The sequence below is a fragment of the Chiloscyllium plagiosum genome, unplaced genomic scaffold (assembly GCF_037043375.1).
Source record: "Chiloscyllium plagiosum isolate Xiang-an unplaced genomic scaffold, Cpla_swu_hap1 HiC_scaffold_4, whole genome shotgun sequence".
In the NCBI taxonomy this organism is placed as follows: Eukaryota; Metazoa; Chordata; class Chondrichthyes; order Orectolobiformes; family Hemiscylliidae; genus Chiloscyllium; species Chiloscyllium plagiosum.
Genome location: NW_028270142.1, coordinates 112,588,034 through 112,612,392, shown reverse-complemented (window position 1 = coordinate 112,612,392; position 24,359 = coordinate 112,588,034). Strand labels below are relative to the sequence as shown.

At 40.6% G+C, this 24,359-nt stretch overlaps 1 protein-coding gene across 2 annotated transcripts in view; it reads left to right on the top strand.

Annotated features, from left to right (window-relative positions):
* The window catches only part of snap47 (synaptosome associated protein 47), a 69,034-nt gene extending 44,983 nt beyond the window's left edge, over positions 1-24,051 (top strand). For both annotated transcript variants that reach the window (XM_043687926.2, XM_087986605.1), the window contains exons 4-5: positions 3,214-3,326; positions 19,042-24,051. In XM_043687926.2, coding sequence (XP_043543861.2) covers positions 3,214-3,326; positions 19,042-19,188 — 260 coding nt within the window. In that variant the 3' untranslated portion in view covers positions 19,189-24,051. The remainder of the gene's footprint in view (positions 1-3,213; positions 3,327-19,041) is intronic.
* Positions 24,052-24,359: the final 308 nt, after the last annotated feature.

The window sequence follows — 24,359 nt, the reverse complement described above, 5'->3', positions numbered from 1 at the left end:
GGTTAGCACTGCTGCCTCACAGCACCAGGGTCCCAAGTTCGATTCCAGCCTTGGACTGTCTGTGTGGAGTTTGCACATTCTCTCCATGTCTGCATGGGTTTCCTCCGGGTGCTCCAGTTTCCTCCCACAATCCAAAGATGTGCAGGTCAGGTGAATTGGCCTTGCTAAATTGCCCATAGTGTTGGGTGCATTAGTCAGAGAGAAATGGGTCTGGGTGGGCTACTCTTTGGAGGGTCGGTGTGGACTTGTTGGGCTGAAGGGCCTGTTTCCACACTGTAGGGAGTCTAATCTAGTCTAATCTAGTACACATAGGACAATTCAGCACCTGGAAAGATGTCGTCGATCTGTTCTGCTCTATAAACCTCTTTATCTTAATCACTGATCCCTTCAAATATCCATCATCCAATTTTCTTTGCTACACCATCGATGTCCCAGAAACACATTTTCCATACTCTGTGTAATTATCTAAACAATCTGCAGTTCAGGTTTTTGGAAATATTAACAACATCATTGGTGTTTGATTTTCGCCATAGCTTCAAGTACCCTGCATAATATCTATCTTGAAACTTCCACAAGGACAATGTGCTCTTGGGCTTTAGATATGAAGAGGAAAGATAGATGTTTAATAGACAATAGACAATAGGTGCAGGAGTAGGCCATTCTACCCTTCGACCCTGCAACACCATTCAATATGATCATGGCTGATCATCCTTAATCAGTATCCTGTTCCTGCCTTACCTCCACAATCCTTGATTCCACAATCCTTGAGAGCTCTATCCAACTCTTTCTTAAATGAATCCAGAGATTGGGCCTCCACTGCCCTCTGGGGCAAAGCATTACACACAGCCAGCACTCTCTGGGTGAAGAAGTTTCTCCTCATCTCTGACCTAAATGGTCTACCCCGTATTTTTAAGCTGTGTCCTCTAGCTAATGTTATTACTAATACCATTAAATTAAAAACTGATAAGGTAACCAAAGGCATAATTAAAGAGATAGTGTGTAAGATGCAACAACACCTAGAATGGGAATAGTCCAAAAATGTTCAATCTTGGAGGGATGTGTAGGACTGGAGTAGATTGCAAAAAGAGCCTCTGGATGAAATTATAAATTGTGGGAATTGTGATATTGTTACTGCGCCAGGAGAAATCAGCATGTATTAGGTAGTGGGTGAGTTGAAGTTTATACTGGGATAGCTGACTTAAAAGGAATTTGAGAAGTAGGGTTGGTAGGATCTGTAGCTATGGATGTTGCAGAGAAAATGCTATGGATACTATGATTAGATGGAGTTCTGCTGATGGACAACATGCGCTGTTTGAAGGCCAAGTATTAATACTCATAAAATGGAATTAAGTTAACTCTTGGCATCAATTTTACAGCGATTCTTAACCTTAATTTTCAAAGCTATAATTCCAATGTACTTTTGGGGTGGAGTTTGATTTAATTTGATCATGTAACGCAGATGATAATAAATTGGAGCCTCATTTACGTTTCTTAAGTTTTATTTCCATGACTTTCGGCGGATATACGGATAATTATAAAATAATCACGTTTTTGTGTAAACATGGTCTAAACCAGTGACATGCACATTGCGACTGAGGTTAAGGCTGTTTCCTACCCTCTTGTCATGTTTTAGCCTGATGTTAGATAGGAAGGTATTAAATACAACAAGATTTAACATTTCTTTTTTATAAAACAACAAGAAATGGAACAGGAGAAGGCTGTTCGGCCGCTCGAGCCTACTCTGCCATTCAGTAGGATCGTGGCTGATCTGACATTCCTCTCATCCATTTTCCTGTCTTTTTCCCGTCTTTTTCCCATAACCCTTGATTTCCCTACTGATCAAAAATCCATTTCAGCGTTCAATATACACAGGGACTCTGCCCTCGCAGCTCTCTATAGCAAGGAGTTTCAAAGATACTCAGCCTGCTGAGAGAAGAAATTCATCCACATCTCAGTCTTCATTCTGAGATTATGCCCTTTAGTCCAAGACTCTTCTATGATGAGGGGAGACATCCTCTCAGCATTTATCCTGTTAAGCCCTTTAAGAATCTTGTATGTTTCAATGAGATGACCGCTCATTCTTCTCAACTCCAGTGAATAGATTCCCAACCTGCTTAGCCTTTGCTCATTAGACAATCCTTTCATATGAGGGATCATCCTAGCGAACCTTGTTTGAATTTCCTCGAATGAAATTAGATATTTCCATAAATGCAGGAACCAAAACTGTTGACCAGAACCTTGCACAGTTGCAGTAAGACTTCCTCACTCTTCTATTCCAACCTTCTTGAAATAAGTGCCAACTTTCTATAAGCCTTCCTGATATCTGCTGTACCTATGTGCTAGCTCCCTGTATTTTATGCACAAGTACCCCCAAGCCCCTTTTATATTGCAGCTTTCTCCATTTAATAATATTCTGTTTTTTTTGTTCTACCTTTAAAATTGAATAACTTCCCATTTTCCGTTATTTCCATTTGCCAACTTTTTTTACTTAACATATCAATATCTCTCTTTAAATTGTTTTCATCCCACTTCCAACCTTCATTCCACCTATTTTTGTGTCTTTTGCAAATTTGGCTACAGTACATGCAATTTCTTCCTGAAAGTCATTAATTCTATTGTTACTGTTCCAGTACTGATGCCTGTGGAATCTCACTGGTTATGGGTCACCAATCTGGAAAAGAACTCTTTATTTCCACTCACTATTTCCTGCCCGTTAGCCAATTCTCTAACCATGCCAATGTTGTACTTCCAATGTTATATGTGGGCTCTTATGATTTAACCTTTTGTGAGGTACTTATAGCCAACTTGCAAGTTTCTTTGCCTTTCTTCATAACAGTGTTGGGGAGGCACCAGTGTTGGACAGGGATGGACAAAGTGAGAAGTCACATGACACCAGGTTATAGTCCAATAGGTTTATTTGAAATCACAAGCTTTTAGAGTGCTGCATTTTCGTCAGATGAAGTGGAGGAGACTTCATTTGATGAAGGACCAGTGTTCCAAAAGCTTGTGGTTTCAAGTAAACTTGTTGGATTATATTCTGGTGTCATGTGACTTCTGACTTTCTTCATAACTCTATGCTAGGAATCAGCTGTTCTAGCTTTTTTTTTGCATGTCCTTCAGGACTTGGTTGTCTTCCTTCAATGTGACTGACGCAGATAAGGTTTTGACTCAATAAATAGCAATACAAATTTGTGTTTGCTTATACTTCTGCAGCAACTGGCTTCTTGGATAGAGTTATGCATCCTGTTTCAGCGAGTGGTGGACAGATGTCTCAACAAATGTCTGAGCAGACAGTTTCAGAGGCTGAGGCTCAAGAACTGAGACAGGTGAGTGCATTCTGCTTCATTTAGATATTTTCATTTATGGGTTCAATATTATGTAATGGGCATATCCTTAAAGTTCATTGCTTGAGTAGATGCTATTAAATAACTGAATACATTGTGCATTTTTTTGAGCTATTGTCACTTCTATTACTACTGGTCATGACTATTTTTTGGAGTTCAATATTTAGCCTAAGTAAGAAAGATTAGATTAGATTACTTACAGTGTAGAAACAGGCCCTTCGGCCCAACAAGTCCACACCGACCTGCCAAAGCGCAACCCACCCAGGCCCATTCCCCTACATTTACCCCTTCACCTAACACTATGGGCAATTTAGCGTGGCCAATCCACCTCACCTGCACATTTTTGGATTTTGGGAGGAAACCGGAGCACCCGGAGGAAACCCACGCAGTCACGGGGAGAATGTGCAAACTCCACACAGAGAGTCGCCTGAGGTGGGAATTGAACCTGGGTCTCTGGTACTGTGAGGCAGCAGTGCTAACCACTGTGCCACCGTGCCAAAGAGGAGATAGCAAACTCCATCCATGTAGTGGACTATGACAAGACAAATTGCCAGTGTGATTATCTGTGACTTGTCCTCCCTGTTTGACTGTAAATCTTCAACAAATTGAGTGTGATTACCACAGTATTTCATTCTTTTGTTCAGACTTCCTCATTGTCTGTCTTGTGCATTCTTTTCCTCCTTCTTGTTCATTTAGTCTAATGCGCAGTAAAAAATGATCATATTCCTAGCTTTTAAGATATAAACTTTATTCAATGTGTATTCTTTGAATTTAACTTTTCCTTTCAAACAGTGCAGAAATTTGAAAAGTGTATTTAAAGGCTAACTCACTGTCCAAAGGAAATCAAAAGTCACATCTCAAATGAAAGGATTAAACATGCATATCCTGAGACCGTCAAAAGACATTCCTGAATTGAATGGATCTCTTTTAAAACAAAGAAGATTATTTTTTAACATCCTCAGGATGAATGTTTTGAAACAATAAAACAGGATATAGCTAATTGACCCCAGACCACCACCACTTTTGGAAAATGAGTGTGAGCAGTTTATCCCAATCAGTCCTAATGCTGAATGCAACAGCCAATTCTGTTATACGTAGAGTGAGACAACACTGAAATCCCTATTTCCTTCTCAATTGCTCCCAGTCAGAAAGCCTTTGAGAGGCAGATGCATGTGTCTGTTAGCCCCCGCTGAGTTGCTGGCTGACTAAGCAGTGTTTTGGTGGTTGTACCTAGAGTAAATACATTTATTTACACACTCACTCTGAAATATAATGCTGCCAACTTACCACATCTCTCTCTTTCAAATGAAGTATAGGTGAAGAGAAAGTACCCCTCAATCATCACCAGCTGCATCCTGCCACTCAGCCAATTGTGGATCCAACTTGCCAAATTTTCTTTGATCCCATGGGTTCTTACCTTTGTTATCAGTATTCCAATGGGACCTTATCAAAAGCCTTGTTGATGTCCAAGTTGACTGCATCAAAACATTGTTCCATCTGCACACCTGGTCACCCCTTCAAAACATTTAATCAGACATGACCTTCCCTTGACAAAACTATGCTGAGTATTCTTGATTAGTCTCTGCCACTCCCAATGCAGATAAATGTGTCTCTCCAAATTGTTTCTAATCGTTTCCTCCCCACCAGAAAACATTAGTATGCAGGTACTATATGTAACCAAGAAGGCTAATGGTATGCTATCCTTTATTATAAGTAAGATTAAACATAAAAGTAAGGATGTAATGCATTAGTTGCCAGAATTGAAAAGATACCACATCTTGAATGCAGTGTATATTTTTGGTCTCCTTATCTAAGGAAGATGTAAGTTCATCGGTGGTGATTCATGAGGAATTAACTAGCTTAATATCTCAGGAATGAGCAAATGATTCTGAGGATGATTTGCACAATCTGGGCCTGTTTTCACTGGAGTTTAGAATATTGAAAAGATAACTGAACATGAATGAGCTTGATAAAGTGGATAGGGAAGGGATATTTCCTCTTGTAGTTGAGTCCAGAATTAGGAAACGCTGTTTTCCATTTTAGGGCCCCAGTTTTTAACTTGGGAATCTCCTTTCATTCTAGAATTTTTTTCTGCAAATTGTGTGACTTTGGAACATTGCCTCAGACAGTGGTGGAGCCAGGGTTGTTGAATATTTTAAGACAGAAGCAAATAGATTTATGGTAGGAAGGGGAATCGGGTGTTGTCAGGAGTAGTTGGGAATTTGGCGTTTGAGATATGGTAGAGCAGACTCAAGGGGTCAAATAGTCCACTTCTGCTTCTATTTATAATATGAGCATTGGCGAGTTTCTAGTGATTTTTGTTTTCTTTTGACGACATTGACTCCTAAGTTAAGAGCTGTGTTATTCTACATCTCCTGAGTAGCCATTCTTCACCCAAGAGTCCAGGTAGTTGAAGGTACGGTGCTGCGTATGGAATTGCATTACAGAGAAGTTGCCTGTTACTATGCTAATTAATATCTCTCAACTCAGTTTCACCACTACTGTTGTAACAAATTAGTATCTAACAGCTGATTGTTTAGATTTCTACATCTCTCCTGCGTCCTTGTTCCTTTAGTTGAGAGAGAGAATCTATATTTATGTCGAGTCTTTCACAACCTCAGCATATCTAAAGCATTTTGGAGCCAGTAAAGTATGTTTGAAGAGTGGTCACTGTTGTAATGTAGGGAAAGGCAGCAGCCCATTAGTGAAATTAACATTTTTATTGCTGTTGGTTGCAGGATAAATATTGACCATGATTCCCTAGTACCCTCAGCTCGACCCAGCTCAGCATTTCATCCGAAATCTAGCAGTGAAGCACTCAATCAATATTGCTGTAAATGTTGGACTAGCCTATGTGCTAGAGTATCTGAGTGAGGCTTGAACCCATAACTTTCTGACTGAGACATGAGTATGAGAACAATGAGCCATGGCTGACAGAAAGGTATGATTAGTTCTTTCAGGTTCAGTTCAAAATCACTTTCTAGCACAATGATTTTTTGCAAAGCTTTTTGCGTACCAAGATAAAAGAGACGTTGCCTTAGGGTGACACAGAAGATGACATGGCATTACTTAAAGAAGAATCCAATAGTATAACTCATTAAACAGCTCTTTCAAAGAGCTGGCACAGGCTCCATGGTCTGAATGACTGCCTCCTATGCAGAAAGCTCTGTAGGATTAGCACAATCCTTGTAGGCCTCTTTTTTCCCCCCCCCGCCAAAAAATCTGGTGATTTATTTCATTGCTGTCTCTGGGATCTTGCTGTTTGCAAATTGGCTATGGGTATGCAAAATTTCCCTACATTACAATTGAGACTATATTTATTTTGCTGTGTTGCTTTGGAAGATTGAAATATTGAAAGCTGCTATGCACATCCAAGTTAATTATCTCTATTCAGCTGTTTCTCTTTTTTTTAACTCTCTGTACCCTTTTTCACACTGAAGCATAGTATCTGTATACTGCATCAGGTTCTGTGAAGAAGTGATTGATAAAACCAGACACCAGAGGGCTCCAAATGCATTCTGTAAGTGGGCCTGAATTTATTCAATACTCTGTAATTCTTAGGATGGGCTGCAATAATTTTTTTCTCTTGCTGACTAGCTGCAGGAGTACAAAAGCTGCAGGGGTGACACGGTGGCTCAGTGGTTAGCACTGTTGATCAACAACTCCATGCTGTGAGGTAAAAGCTTAGGGGTTTAAATCCCACTTTAGAGACTTGAGCACATAATCTAGACTGTACCTGTGCTGTGCTGAAGCACTAGTGCATTGTTAAAAGTGCGATCATAAAATCGGGCTATATTACCCTCTCTAGTGAATGTAAATGATTGTAAAGCAGTAGTTTGCACGGGAGTTCTCCTGGTCAATATCTATCCTTCAACTAACGTCACTAAAAGATATTACCTGGACATTATTGAATTGCTATAATGTATGTAATTTAACTATATACTAGCAGAGGCAACAATTGAAATATACGTCAGCAATTGTAAAGTACATTTTGATGATCTGAGGTCATTGAAAGGTATTATATAAATCTTACATAAGATCTTTACTTTCTTTCACACTTCCCAGGAGGGCTTAACTATTGGCAGCAAGTTGTTTTTAGCTCATGCATGAAGCTCTTATGAACAACAAGTCAAGCCCCTCCAAGTTGCACCAAAGAGCTTAGCCATTCTTCAATAGCTTCTTAGAGTTTCCTGGCAGAATTATAGTGCAAATCACTTTGAGAAATGATGTAGCTCTACACAAAAATTGAGAGTTTAAACAACTTGTTCACTTTCCAATTTCAAATATTTTGCATTAATGTTAAATGCTCACAACAAAGTGAGGAGAGGTTTGAATGCAAGGAGAGAACAGGTAACACAGAGCCATTGAAGGATTGAGTTGGAGCCAGTAGGATGCTGGGGTATAAATGTCTGCCACTGATTTAGGGGGAACATACAGAGAGCTGGCATTGGAGATCTGCAGGGTAGGGGTTTGAGACTTAGGACAAAACATATTAAAGGTAAGCTCTGCAGTTCTATCTGTCCACTCATGAATAGAGGTGGGCAATTAAATAGCAAACTCAAGGAAGAGGCTCCACAAACATCTCTATCTTCAGTAATAAGGGATGTCCTGCACATCAGTGCACCAGGGGAGGCAGCCATCTTCAGCCAGAAATGCTGAGTAAAGATCCATCTTGGCCTTGCCCTGAGATCCCTAGCAGATGCCAGTCTCCGACCAAATTGATTCACTCCACGTGATATCAACAAATGTCTGAAGACTGTGTTTACTGCTAAGACTATGGGCCCTGACAATATTACAGTAATGATATTGAAGACTTGGGCTCCGAAACTAGCCACGCCCCTGGCCAAGTGGTTCCAGTACAACTACAACACTGTGAAGCTATGCAAAAATGTGGAAGGTTGCTCATATATGTCTTGTCCACAAAAAGCAGGACAAATTCAACCCAGTCAATTACTGCCCTTTAAGTCCACCCTCAATCATCAGCAAAGAAATGGAAATGGCCATTGACAGAGCTCTCAAGTGGTATTTACTCAACAATATCCTGCTCACTGATGCTCCATTTGGGTTCTGTCAAGTTTCCTTAGTTCTTGACCTCATTGCAGTCTTGGTTAAACCTTAAGAGCTGAATTCCACAGGCTAGGTGGGAGTGACACCCTTTGATATCAAGACAACATTTGACCGAGTGTGGCATCAAAGAGCTCTGGCAAACTGAAGTTGAGTGTGAGCAGGAGAGGAAGCTCCCTCTGCTGGTTGGAGTTCTACCCTAGCACAAAGCATGATCATTGAGTTTGTGTCGGACATAATCCTGGTTGACAGTGAAGAGATAATCTGGATATCATCAACACGAAAGTGAAAACTACTTTGTGGTGTAAAGTCACTGCTGATCAGCATGTAAATTAGAAAAAGGAGAATTATGCCTTTAGGTATGGGAAAGGAGTCGAAACAGTGGGAAGGCAAGCAGAGCAAGCCATTGTTAGAGATATCCTATGTTCAGATAGAACTGGAAGATGACCCCTGAACATCAATCATTACTGGGCGGCACGGTGGCTCAGCAGTTAGCACTGCTGTCGCACAGCGTCGGGGACCCATATTTGATTCCATCCTCGGGTGACTGTCTGTGTGGAGTTTGCACATTCTCTCAGTGTCTGCGTGGGTTTCCTTCAAGTGCTCCAGTTTCCTCCCACAGTTCAAAGATGTGCAGGTTAGGTGAATTAGCCATGCTTAAATGGTCAATTAGGTGCATTAGTCAGAGGGAAAAGGGATTTGGGTGGGTTACTCTTCGGCGGGTCAGTGTGGACCTGTTTGGCCGGAATGCCTGTTTCCACACTGTAGGGAATCTAATCTAATCTAAAAGTCATCATTAGACTTCATTATGTTGAACTGGTGCTCTTCATTTCTATTTAAAGCTGGAGTTGTGTATTTAACTGGAACACAAAAGAAAAGTCAGCAAACTGAGCCAAAATGCTGCAAAGAATTTGACAAGATACCTCCTATAAAATGTCAGAACAAATTACTCCAGATGCTGGAATCTGTATTGAAAATCAACAAATGCTGGAGATCATAGCGGGTCAGAGGGCATCCAAGCTAATGTTTCGAGTTTAGATGGCTCTTCATCAGAGCCGAAGTGAAGTGTGGAGGGGTCAACATTTATGCTCTAGTGTGGGGTGGGAGATTATAGGTGTGGGTTGCTGGTGCAGAAAAGATGTTGATAGTTCAGATTTAACAATTGGAATGCGAGAATGGTAGAACAATAGTGTGTCTCCTGTTAGACTTGAAAGGACAGACAGTCCCATTGGGAATAGGGGGAGGGGAGAGAGGACTTGATATTAGAATGAAACAAGGTAAAAGAAAGGGAAGAAGTGATTCACAATTTGAAGGTGTTGAACTCAATATTAAATCTAGAAAGCTGCAAAGTGCTTTGTCTGAAGATGGGATGATGTTCCTCCAGTTTGCACTGTGATTCACTGGAACATTGCAGCATGCCAAGAACAGACAGGTGGGTATGTGAGCAGGATGCTGTGTTAACATTACCAGCTACGGGAAGGTCGGGGTCATGCTTGCGCATGGACTGGAGGTGTTCTGCAAAATGGTCACCCAGTTTGTGTTTGATTTCTTCAACATAGAGTAGGCCACACTGGGTGCAGCGAGTATAATACACAAGGTTGGATGACATGCAGGTGAAATGCTGTTTCACCGAGATAGACTGTTTAGGCCCTTGGAGGATGAGCAGGGATGGGGTGAAGGCGCAGGTGTTGCACCTTCTGCGGTTACATGGGAAGGTGCCATGGGAGGGGTGGTAGTGTGGGTGGTTGTGGAATGGACTAGGATGTCCCAGAGGAAATGATCCCCTGCAAAATGCAGGCAGGGGGAGTGAGGGGAAGATGTTTGGTGGTGTTCTACTGGAGTTATCTGAAATGGCGGAGAATGATCCTTTGAATGCGGAGGCTGGCCGGATGAAAAAATGGGGGCAAGGGGAACCCAATTACACTGTTGTGAGTGATAGAATTGGACAAGGGCAGAAGCTCGGATGATAGGTTGGATGCAGTTGAGGGGGCCCTGTCAATCATGGTGGTTGGAAGATCATGGTCATGGAAGAAGCAAGCCATGTCAGCAGTGTTGTTTTGGAAGATGGCATCATCCAAACAGGAACTGGGGGAATGGGATGGAGTCCTTGCAGGGTATGGGGTGTGATGAGGTGTAGTGAAGGTAGCTATGGGAGTCAGTAACTTTGTAGTAGATGGCCGTGGAGAGTTTATTCCCCGAAATTGAGACAGAGCGGCAAGAAAAGGGAGGGAACTGTCAGAAATGGATGATGTGAAATTTATGGAGGGGTCGAAATTGGAGGCAAAATGAAGATCAAGGTCCTGGCGGGAGCATGTAGCAGCACCGAAGCAGTCATTGATGTACCAAGAAAAGAGTTGTGGGAGGCAGCCAGTGTAAGACTGGAATAAGGATCATTCCACATACTCCGTAAAGAGGCAGGCATAACTGGGACCTGTGCGGGTGCCCATAGCCACTCCTTTGACTTGGCAGAAGTGAGATGAATTAAAGGAGAAATTGTTCAATGAGAGACCAAGTTTAGCCAAGTGGAGGAGAGTGGTGGTGGATGGGGATTGAGCAGTTCTGTGATTGAGGAAGAAGCCAAGAGCTCTCAGATCATCCTGGTGAATGGAGAAATAGAGGGATTGGACATCCATAGAGAAGAGAAGGCACTTGGGGTCAGGGAATGTAAATTGTCAATGTGGTGGAGGGCATCAGAGGAATCGCAGATGTTGGTAGGCAGGGCATGGACAAGTGGAGGGAGGATGGAGTCAAGGTAGGAGAAAATGAGCTCTCTGGGGCAGGAAAGGCTGATACAAGAGGCTTACTGAGCCCATTTACTTCCCTTCCAAAATTCACAAACCAGACTGCCCTGATAGGCATTCTGGTATCATGTACTCTCTCCCAAATGTAATACCAAATTTGTGGATGATGCAAAGCTAAATGGGAATATGTGTTGTGAGGAAGATGTAAGGGTGAAGGCTTCAGGAGGATTTGGTCAGGCTTAGTGAATGAGCAAAATCACAGCAGCTCGAATGTATTTGGGCGGCACGGTGGCACAGTGGTTAGCACTGCTGCCTCACAGCGCCAGAGACCTGGGTTCAATTCCCGCCTCAGGCGACTGACTGTGTGGAGTTTGCACATTCTCCCCGTGACTGCGTGGGTTTCCTCCGGGTGCTCCGGTTTCCTCCCACAGTCCAAAGATGTGCAGGTCAGGTGAATTGGCCATGCTAAATTGCCCGTAGTGTTAGGTAAGAGGTAAATGTAGGGGTCTGGGTGGGTTGCGCTTTGGCGGGTCGGTGTGGACTTGTTGGGCCAAAGGGACTGTTTCCACACTGTAATCTAATCTAATAGTGTGGAAAAATGTAAGGAGATACAGATGAGCAAAGTATTTCTTCAATGGTAAGAAGTTAAGAATTTGGAAATACAAAGGGACTTGGGTGCCCTTGTCAGTAAATCACTGAATGCTAACCTACAAGTGCAGCAAGTTATGAAGAGGGCTAATGAGATGTTCGTTTTTATTGCAAGAGGATTTGAGTAGTGGAGTAGTGAAGTCTTCAGATTTGTTTGGTTAGACTGTACCTCAACTCTGCAAGCAGTTTTGATCTTCTTCTCTCAGGAAATATATTATTGCTATAGAGGAACTGTAACGAAAATTCACCAGGCTTATCCTGTAATAGAGGAACTATTCCTTAAAAACAGATTGGGCAAATTGGGCCTGTACTTTCAAAGTTTCAAAGAATGAGAGGTGATCTCGAAACCTATGCAATACCTAAAGGGATAAACAGAGTAGTTGCAGCTAAGATGTCTGCCTGGTTGGACCATGTAGAACCTGGGGTCGAAGTTTAAAAATAAGGGAGATACCTCTTGAGTTTGAGATGAGAATATTTTTTACTCTGGGGGTTGTGAATCTTTAGGATTTTCTACCTGAAAGCTCAATCTTTGAGCATTTTTAAGCTAGAGTTTGATAGATTTCTGATTAGCAATGGCATATACGGTTATGGGAGTAGGGTGAGAAAAAGGTATTGAAGTGTGTGATCCGCCACAGTTATATTAAATGATGGGGCAGGATTGAAGGACTCCATGAGCTACTCCTGTTCCTATATTCCGATAGAGAAACCCCTGATGGTGAATGTCTGTGGACTGTGTATAAAAGAGGCTATTACATCATGTTTCTGATTCTCATCCATTTAGAATCATAGATATATGGCACAGAAACAGACCAATTCGTCAATGCTACCAGATATCCTAAATAAATCTAGTCCCATTTGCCAGCATTTGGCCCATATCCCTGTAAACGCTTCCTATTCATATACCCATCCAAATGCCTTTTAAATGTTGAAATTGTACCAACCTCTTCAACTTCCTCCGGCAGTTCATTCCATACACCCTCTGTGCAAAAGTTGCCCCTTAGATACCTCTTAAATCTTTTCCCTTTCATTTGAAACATATGCTTCCAGTACAGATCTCAATTGCAATCAGCAGCTATAATCAAGTTGTTAAAAATTTTCTGTTATTGAGGCTGATTGTTTTGCCATACAATCTAAGAATAGATGTAAACAAGTTGTATTAATACAGTGCTTTACCATATTCACTGGGAAAAAAAGGAAGCTAGGAGGAGATTGAATAAAGATGTCAAAATTCTGAAAGTTTTGATAAAGTGAGCTGTAGTGAGGCAGTGATCGGGGGGCTATGAATTTAAATATACCATTAAATTATTGAGCAGAGAAGATAAAATGGAATTTTTTTTATTGGAGCACTGAATTATTTGCCAGAAGGAGTATTTAGAAATGATAGCATTGCATGTTGTATTGGAAAATAATAAATATGTGAAGCAGAGGAAGTAAACAGCACAGTGGGTGAGGTTTTCATTGTCCTATCAATGACTCAGCATACACATGATGGACTCCCAGACTTAAGACACTCTGTACTCACTACACACACACACGCATACACTTTCTCACACTCTCAACCCCCACCCCAGACAGACAGACACATATAGACAGACAAAGACCCACATGCACACATACATTTTGCGGGGTGAATTTGTACTTGCAGAGTTACATTGTACTTTTCTCAAAAACTGCATGAATTTATGTAAAACTCTGTTATCTCACTTTTTAGATTAGAATCAATCTAAACATCATGCCATAGACAGAGAACACAGGGGGCCAACACCTTCAACATATTGTCTAGCTATCACCATTGTTAACAGCTAACCCGAGAATGCAACTTTTTAAAAAAAGGTTTTGTGATTTACACATGAAAGAAGTGAAACTATCACTGTATTCTAACAGATGAAAGGCTTAACAGACAATCAATTTTTCAATGTATAATTTCAGTTACATCACACTGTAAATATTTGCTATAAATTCTGTGTTACGATAGAGCCCTCCACTATCACCTGATGAAGGAGCAGCGCTCCGAAAGCTAGTGTGCTTCCAATTAAATCTGGTAAAAACAATGACTGCAGATGCTGGAAACCAGATTTTGGATTAGTGGTGCTGGAAGAGCACAGCAGTTCAGGCAGCATCTGAGGAGCAGCAAAATCGACGTTTTGGGCAAAAGCCCTTCATCAGGAATAAAGGCAGAGAGCCTGAAGCGTGAAGAGAGTCCTCTAGCTTATCTCTCCACGCTTCAGGCTCTCTGCCTTTATTCCTGATGAAGGGCTTTTGCCCGAAACGTCGATTCCAATTAAACCCGTTGGACTATAACCTGGTGTTGTGTGATTTTTAACTTTGTACACCCCAGTCTAACACCGACATCTCCAAATCATGATGGACTCCATTTGTTATGTTTTTCCTTTATGGTCTTGTGTCTCACAAATATCTCAAAGTACTTGACTTACTTTGAATTACTATGAAATTTCGTGACTGTTATGAAAGCAAATGTGACGGTTATTTTTATTAGCAGGAGATCCCACAAGCAGCAAGGACAATAAGTAATAAGTATGCACAGTGTGTAGTGTAGCGGGCTCAAATAAAGAGACAAAATGCTGTAGAAAATCAGTGGGTTTGACAGCGTTGATGTTCACTTTTCAAGTCAAGTCGTCTTCAGACCTGGGGGGCCATGTAAAGATTTAAGAGAAACACAGTCAATCTAATATAGTACTTACAGTACAGATTTAATAATGGAAAACATTCTATTCACAAAAGCCTGAAAGCTTTTCAGTTTTCTCACATTGTTAATATGGTACTTAAAAAGAGCTTCTGTTTATTTCTCTAAACATTGAAGAGCTTCTTTGAGCTGTCAAAATAATAACTCCCACTGAGATAATTGTAGCTTTTGAAGCTCAGCCAGGTGTTCATAATGAATTGTTTTTAGGGGCAAATCAAAAAGTAAATATTGTATTTGTTGAAACAAAGGTGACACCAGTTGACCTGCCAATCAAAGCAATCTAGTAGAAGAACAGATTTTATCTACCTTCACCAGTTGTTTCTCTTTTGGGGGTGGGGAGGCATGATGTAAAATGGGGCTGCAACCAATCTGCCATCTATGTCAGGCCTCCCACCCCTGCCAGTTCACCCCTATAATACAGTAGGTGTGCAAGCCTCAAGGTTGACTGCCTGCAAGGCAGTGCTTGAAATAGGAGAAAGTGAGGTCTGCAGATGCTGGAGATCAAAGTTGAAACTTTATTGCTGGAACAGCACAGCAGGTCAGGCAGCATCCAGGGAACAGGAGATTCGACGTAACAATAGCAGCTTGTGAATCTGCCTCAGAAAGTGCCCACAGCTGCTCAGAAAAAGTACTCTCAGGTTGGTTCCTTGGAGAAATGCTGTCCCTATAAGTAGAATGGGAGGAACTAGTGAGAAACAGTCTGGTTCTCCCTCTGATTGTTGATGATAAGCTCACTAGTGACCTAATAGCAACAAACACACGAGCGAATCCACTAGTGACTGGAAGAACAACTAGCTTATGAAACTAGGTATTGACAGTGAGGGAATTGTTGGAGGAGATTCTGCCTGGTCTGGATCTGGAATTGGAGTTGGGTGCTGCTTTTTGTTGAGGTCAGGAGATAGTAACCTTTTACTTGGCTGGAGTTCCATCAGCTGGATCTGGGTAAGGAAGCTGAAAGAGTGTTTGTTTGGGGACAGAGTAGGAGACTGCAAGAGGAATGTGAGGATTGAAGGCTGTGAATGGAGGCTTAATGAGTAGAGAGAGGCTGCGTTAGGAAGTGGGATAGTGAAGAGGAGACTGGAAGGGAGAGTGGAGAAGGAGCCTGCAAGTGGGAAGTTGTGGGGAGAGGCAAGTTGGAAGGATGGGGAAGACAGGCTACAAAAGAGAGAACAGTTTTAGACTTGTAAACAATTGAATACTTAAATAAGTGGGATCTAAGAAATGTTGAAATCACTTGAGGTAGTGAATTCCTTGGAATCTTTAATTGCATAGGTTCAGAAACTGCTGTTTGGAAACAATGTAGTGAATCTTACTATGATGAACCCCTCTGTGTCACTTGTTAAATTTAAATGTGAGGTTGGATCCAAGATACAATAAATGGAGCAATCACTGGATTAAGTTGTTCCACCTTTGAGCATTCGATAAAGTTGATGATGAGTTGTTACCTGGCTAGTTTCTGGAAAGTGTGTTTAAGTGCTGGAATTTTGAGTGCAGAAATGTGTCAGTTTTTTGGGGGGGACAAAAAAAATGTTTGTTGAATTATGTCTGTTGTAGTGTCTAGGGAATTAATGCTTTCTTTATGTTTGGCTTTAAGTTTAAGGGAGAATCGAAGATTGTTGAGAATATTAATAGATTATTATAACTTTGCTTCTGCAAGACTTTTTTTGTCAACACACATACACGTGACATTGTTAACACTGCATCACTTAATAAACAAGTTATTGAGAATAGAAAAGTATCCCCTAAAAGGTAAAAGATAGCCCTTTTATGATTAGATTTCCTACAGTGTGGAAACAGGCCCTTCGGCCCAACAAGTCCACACCGACCCTCCGAACAGTAACCCACCCCCCTCTGACTAATGCACCTAACAACTATGGACAATTTAGCACAGCCAATTCACCTGACCTGATCTTTGGAATGTGGGAGGAAACTGGAATACCTGGACGAAACCCACACAGTCATGGGGAGAATGTGCAAACTCCACACAGACAGTCATCCAAGGCTGGAATCGAACCTGAGACCCTAGCGCTGTGAGGCAGCAGTGCTAACCACTGAGCCACCATGTCAAGAGGAGCCCTGGAGAAAAATATTATTTTGATGTCTGCCAGATGTGCATGGATTATGTTCAACTAGGCTTGCTAACAAGGTAGTTGACCTGAATAATGTGATTCCAATACCAAAATATGTTTGGGATCGGCAGTCAGAGATGGCTGATGTAGGGGGAGAAAAAGCAGGGCATATGATTCATGGGTGCACCATCCTCTCACAATTACCCCTTCCCAAGATGTGAACCTCCCTTTTCCTTCAGAGCCTCGTGTCCAATAGAACCTAGCCCCCAACCTTCTCTCTCCTTCTGCCCTGGGCTGCAGGATTCTTCCCAGTCTATAACTGTAGTTCTACAAAGAGCCATGATCCTCTGTGAACTCACAGCAGAACCCACTACTCTGTTCTGGCAATGCCAGGTGTGATAGAGCTGCTATATTTGGAAAATAATTAGTGGAGTTTACTATAATGAAAACACTGCTAATCAAATTGGTCAGTAGTTTGAATACACCAAACTCACTCCATAAAATCCATCTTGAGGATTTTTGATTTACCCAACACGTACAGCTGTCTCCAGATTTTCTTAACGGTTTGAAGAGTGGGTGAGTCCATTTTGATTTATTCTCTTCCTGCTTTCCCTACCAACCTCCGCTCACTTATGATGTCCCATCATGGACATTGCCCATAATGGGAATTCCACATGAACATCCAATTGGCTACACAAGTCATTCCTGGTGGGGATTAATAGTTGAAAACAAAAAATAAGTCATGGTGATTTGGTGGCAGGAAAGTCGTCTAGTAGTGTGTGAGTGATAACACTTCTGGATATATATTAAAAAAAAAGACTGAGTGAGGGGGCACTTATGGTGCAATGGTAGTGTCCTTACCTCTGGGCTAGGAGGCCTGGGTTCAAGTATCACTTACTCCAGAAGTGTGGGATAACATCTCTGAACAGGTGATTTGAAAATGTCTAAAGAGTAGGTTTGGGCCCTCAGGACACCATGGTAAGGTCCCAACTTATGAGCCAGGAGGCCTGGGTTCAACTCCCACTTGAATCTTAGAATCATACTGTACAGAAGAAGCCCTTCAGCCTATCGAGTTGTACTGCTAAAAATACACTACTACCCAGACTAGTCTCTGTTTCCTGCTTTAGGTCCATAGGCTTCAATGCTATGACAATTCAAGTTTTTCATCCACCTACTTTTTAAAAAGTAATGAGTGATGATTTGAAAGACAAACAAACCCATGACAGTTAAATACACCTTATCACCTTCAAGAGTGATTATGTCTATTTGATAAGAACATAAGAAATAGGAAGAGAAGTAGGCCATCTGGTCTGGTCCGTTGAGCCTGCTCTGCCATTCAATAAGATTATGGCTGATCTCTTAGAAGATTCAGCTTCACCATAACTCTTAATTCCTTTACTGTTCAAAAATTGATTTATTTTTACCTTTAAAAATATTTAGCATAATTTAGCTTCAACTGCTCTACTGGGCAGGGAATTCCACAAGCTTTGGACAAAGAAGTTCCTCCTCAACTCAGTCCTAAATTTGTGACTCCTGTGTTGGGGATAAAGGTAACTACAAGCCAAGTTCTGAACTATGGATGCTGGTAATTCTTCAGCACCTCTTCCAAGGAGGCCTTATATAAACACAAGTTTATCACAGCACAACTCTATTTTTGCTATCTTTTACTATTCTTCGAACCAACTGTTAATCATCTAGTTTGTTGGTTTAGAGTGCCTTTTTGGTTGATTAGCTTTTGTGGAGCACTTTGCTCTGGGTTTTACATAAAATAAATGTAAGCTGTTGCTGAACATTGCAGTTTTGGAGTACTTATCATCTTGTGGTGCAGTTAACAAGTAATGATTAATTAATTATCTGGAATTATGCAGCCTTTGAGGCTCACTGGTTTCCTGTACAAGTGTGGCATACATTGAGAAATATGACCATTGTTGGGTACAGTACAGTTCATGTGGAACTTGCTCCAGGCTTATGTTCAGATTATGCCCACTAAATTTCTGATTCTGGAGTATTTTTACCCAGTTTCTCTTAACTATCAAGGTTCTGCACTCTGGACTTCCTTATCTAAACCTGCCTGCCTTCTACCTGGGTTATGAACAAGGTCTGTACTTGAGTTTGTTTGTAAGTTGATGTGTACCCAAGTTGGAACGCAATATAGTAAAATGTAAAATAGCTTTGTGTACATATGTGCAAATGTTTGCAGGTTGGATTCTCAGAATTGATATTATTGTAGGATCATGCTTGTAAGTCTGACATTTGTTAATGACCTGCCTGTATGCTTTTAGTTACTTTACCCCAACTCAGCAGCATGTTGTCCTTAAGTTGGCTTGTTACATTGACCTAGCTGCCAGTTCCTGTAGGATATGAAGGAAATGAAAGGGAGCAATTTATGCCATGTGATACTATATACAACTTGAACCTGCCAGCATTGGTATACACCAGGAGCAACTCACTTGCCTACTCTTTCGTTTTAGATTTTACGGAAGTTGAAGACTATCGCGCTGGATACTGAGGCTGAGCTAGAGCGTCAGGACGAAGTGCTGGATGTCATCAGTTCCTCCACAGACCAGGCAACATCCCGGATAAACATGAGTCACCGCCGAATGCGGAAACTCCTGTAGGACTTAAGCTGACCAAATGTTGCAATGCTCAGTCATGTTCGATGCAGCTCGTTCTTAAACAGGCCGTCAGCATTTGGATGGAATGCTTCAAAGAGCTGGAACAACAATGGGTCAGATGGAAATGAATCAGGTTCACTCACTCCTTAAAGTTTGAAGAGAAAGACCTGTTTATGTGTACCTGGCTTGAGACTGTTGAAAAATTTCATATAAATTGTTAGAACAATCTGTGGCCAGTCTGCTGTTCTATTATCTTGGCCTCATCAACAATATGTCAGCATACATAGAGGAGCTAAGAATGTGCTCTTGTCATTCAGACTCCATTGCCATGGCAACCATCTAAGCATCTAATATTCAATTGTTTTAGAACACAATAAATTTTAGCTAATTGCAGAAAAGCTTCAAAGATACTAGCAAATTCAGACATTCTTCTAATTTGCAATCTATAAAAAAATGCAGTTTCTTTAAAAACAATGAATGAGACTTTATGATACAATATTTTTTTTTCTAAGGGAATATAGATAGATGTACCCTTGAGTCAAGATTCCCCCCTATATGAGGCATGCCTTTCTGGTTGCTTATGAATTTACAACTGGTACCATACCACTTCACCATGCAGAGGAAAGTCATGCAAAGCGTACATGTGCCAATACATTCCTGTTACAGCTTGAAGCTCAGACAAAATTTCACTACTCCATGACAAACTATTGCTTCTTTCTCCGGTTATTCCTGGTGAATTGCATCCACTAGTGATCAACAAAGTGCCAATAATGTGCAGCTGGTCGAGCAGTTTGTGAAAAGGAAAAGGAAGTTAATTTTTCTGGTGAGACACATCACCCAAAATGTTTCTCATTTGAGAATCAGAGACAGCTGTTTTTACCTTAAGATTTCCTGCATTTGTGGTCCTTCCTTGCATTTTGTGCATTGGATTCAGTCATAATTAGTGCTTTGCAACAAGATCATGTTTGGGGGTAAGAGAAGAGAAATTAGTAACTTCAGTCATAGTGAGTGGGATTTAGAATTGCAAAATCTCAAGATAATTGTTATAGGGATTGTGTTCAAGAAGGGAAGGACAGTAATAAGGTTTAAAATCTGACTGCATCTACTTGTTTCTGTCAATTGCTACAAACACGATTAGAGCAAACAAATGACAGCATTATGAATTCCATTTGTTAGCTATCCTATCAGTTGTAGTTTGGGGATGCTGTGCCTTGCATACACTCACTCAATGAGAAAAATTGAATAAGGCAAATGGACTTGCAGTACTACTGTCAATGGATTATTGAACTTTTTGCTTCAATGAATTAATCATGCTTATCTGTCCCTATATATCTCTATTCTGTGTGCGACGAGGATTTGGTTTGTGGGTGACATTTTCATACTATGTGCTTGAGTTCTGGGAGTGGTGGGAAGTGAATACAAAATACAGATATTGACTGTGCCCTTTTGATATTTTTGTGACACCGAAAGAAAGCTTTGATGTGTGTACCACAACAGTGAAGTGTTAATGATTACAACTCTACCTCTGCCACTGTTGACTGCAGTGGCGAAGGAAATAATGAAGAATTAAATGTATCACACAAAACATTAAAAAACAAAGTTTAAAATGCATTGCTTCAAGAATATACTATATTGGTACCAATATGCTAAATACACACTACACTATTTACTTATCATGCTAGTGATATCTAGGGCCACAATATCAACACTGCATCAGCAGCATTCTCACCAAGACAGCCTGGAATTTTAAATCAAAAATGATCTTGGGAGTTTCCTCTACATGTGGCATAACTCCTTTTAATGTTGATTTGCTGCCTGTTTGTACTCATGGTTTGCTGCGAATATGTACATTAGGATGTTGCATGGCCTTAAAAATGTCTTACTAAGTTAAATAGATGAAGTTATAACCATAACGCACATATTCCAGTATGCAATGCTAATTAACATATTCTCCTGTTGATAGTTATTTTCACTTGTACTTCAGTGCATGAGCATGTCTTTACCCCTGTGAGTGGATGCAGCTTTCCTTTGGAGATATACATGAAAAAGTAGTAGGACCAACAGGGAATTGTGCACTTTAATAAACTCCAAGATATAAATGGAGTACTTTCTGTGCTGAGTTCAGTTCATTGGCATGGTCTATTTGGCTGGATCTCACATGCAACTTTTATAATGTCACATTAATTGATTGATTGTTGTGAATTGTAATATCCTAGGACATGCTGGAAATGTTCAATAGAATTGCTTACTTTTAAGATATAGCATTGGCATTGTTCACAGTTATTTGAGTATACTTGACTTAATATTTTTGATTTATGATGGGTATTGAAATGGGATGACGTTCCCTCATTTCCATCGCCACTGCTTCCAAACTGGGAGATGGAATAATGTGTATGGAGACATAGGATAATTGACAATGCAGCACATGGATAAGCAACACTCTCAATGTGTTAAGTTCGCTTTCATGGCTGAATTAGAGTAGGTAGACTCAGTGAGAATCAATTTCCATTCTTGGTCCACCGTCCACACAAGAGCCATGAAAGGAGAAAGAGGTGCAGTGTGAAAGACTACAGATTATCACTAAAGTAATTGAAGTCTTGAAAGCTTGTGCTTTAAATACTTTGGCACGATAGAACATCGAGCAGCTAGATAAAATGGTTACAAAGATAAGTATGTATATTTTTATATATATATATATATATATATATTAGGTTTTATAGTAGAAGGCACTATTGCTGGTAAATTAGGTGTTGATGTGATCTTGGCAAAGCCTGTAGTTATTTCATCATTTTTTCTGGAAGAACAGGATCTTTACCTGGATATTTTGCTTTTGAACTCTACAAAGTGCATTAGCAAATTGCTCCTGGTAAATCGTTCTTTAGTTCATTTCTGGATTCTAGTGAGTTCTGAACTGCAATATTTCAGTGCTACTGTTTTGGTCCTTGTTACTGATAGTGCCACAGATTTGCATGCATCTTTCTCTCAAGAACAATTGGTCTTCAATAGCACTTTATCCTCAAAAAATAACACCTTATTTCCCCAATTGATCTCAGCCTTCATAGATCGTAACCCTATTGTCTTTTCATTGAAGAATCTGGCTGCATATCAAGGATCTGTGCCTTGGCCTTAATAACTTTCCAGACAGCCCTTTACAATTTGTGATATTGTAAAAATAAAAATCCTTATGTCAGTCTTAACCTTTTTGTTCACAACGCAGATTGTGTGTTGTCTTCTCCTGCAGCTCAGCTTATCCTAAAAAATATTGTTCCATAATTGTTCTTTTTCTTGTAATACATTGGATATGTAATGTTCCCTCCGAACAACTACCTTCACGAGAGAAGGTGCCAGCTTCTCATTCCTCATAAGCCCTATTTTGAGCATCAGCGACTAATCATGTCTGTTTTTCATTTATTATGCTTTTGTCTCCTTTGCAGTGACACGGGAAGCTTTTCTTGATCCTCTTGAATTTGTATTGTGATTCTCTTCTGGTATTTTTATTTTTAGTTCTTAACATGGTTTCTCAGTGTAAGATGTAGATATTTTACACTTAGCATCAGTCAGTGGACCTTCCCACACATACATATGTAAAGCTTCTACCACTGCCCAATAAAGTGCCTTATTCCTAATTTTGGGGGGAAGAACCGTTTCTTCTTCCGCCAACTGTGACATTTCAAAATTTGCACACCCTAAGGCCTTTGTGAGATTGCCAATTTAGTGTTGAATGTAGGTAGCATATTGTAGACTTAGAGCCATTTGGAAACTGTTAAAAGCAGTCCAATTATCTATCTCTTCAAATTTGCCCAGATGAGGGAAATTGGACTGAATTGAAGCCAAATATTGGAGTTAAGGTAACACCAACACAGATTCCTTCACCGTTCATGTTTTAAGTTTATTTTTTAATTATCATTATTGTAATTTCCAATTTAAAAATTATAGTCAGTTTGATCACAACCGTGGCATAAACCATAAATTGTTGATCCCTGGATCACTGCTCTCAACATTGCTTCATAGTGACTGGTTTTCTGGCCATGATTCTCTGCTTTATGGTCTCTGGTTACCCAGCCTTGATTCATCATGCCATGGTCCCTTGTTATCTGGCCATGCATTGTGATCCATTGTCTGCCTATCTAAACATTGGTCTCCCATCAGTGGTGCATGCTGTCTGGCTGAGAGTACCTGGTCAATAATGCCTGGCCATAGATCGTGGCTACCTTGTGCCATGTCATTTGCCCTTTTGCAATTGAGGTAGCACGCTAAATTCGGACAGCCAATGAGAAGATGAGCCTATCATATCTTGTACATAGACATACATTTTTATTTGTAAATTACAAAATAATGTTTTAAAATAGTCTTTTTTCCTGAGTCTTAGCTGCTGGGAGAATGATTTTATGCATTTCTCTTTGGTTCACCATTTTGTTTTCTAATTCTTATTGTGTGGCCTAAAGGGGTCCATGGTATGCAGTCCATAAAAATGAAAGTTTGGGCACCCCTGACTTATATTTGATGCTTTTGAGAAGAGTCCTGCCAAACCAATGGAGGAAACCGAATTCCTGCCAGACACAGTCATTCTGCAAATTACAGCACTGATTTTCAGATGGAATTATATATGTAGTCATTTTTTTTTGTTTGTGTGGTCTTTAAAATCAACCATTCATTATAACGATAGAGGGAGTCGAATTTCAAGCGGTTTCAGGTAATTGTCTGCAGACTCTCTATGTTTAGGAAAATGGTTTGTAATGGGGAGCAGGCGTTATTAAATCTCTTGCTTTCAGTACTATATTACTGATTTGCTGTATGGAATTGTACACGCTGCCTGTGTCGTGTTTGCTTTGTACAATAAATACTGAAATAAATCTACAAACCACATTACAGAGGCTGTGTTGAAATTTTTGGATGTCTCTGTTACGGCTGCCTTGCCCATATGTTTATACAGTTCTCCTGTGTTGTGTTCTGGGTGGCATAGCAACAGTGTGCAGAGGAAGGCTACTGACTCCATCTCTGTCTCAGGAACACAGAAATAGTTAGATTTATTAGGTGCTCCCAAGGGTAGGCACAGAGCCTTCCCCTGCAAACCGTAGGAATTCTCCTACAGCATTGGATCTGTAAGTGCTGGTTCATTCTGCATTTCTGAGTGTAACAATGTTTGATAAAATCCTAATTATTCATGTAGCTGG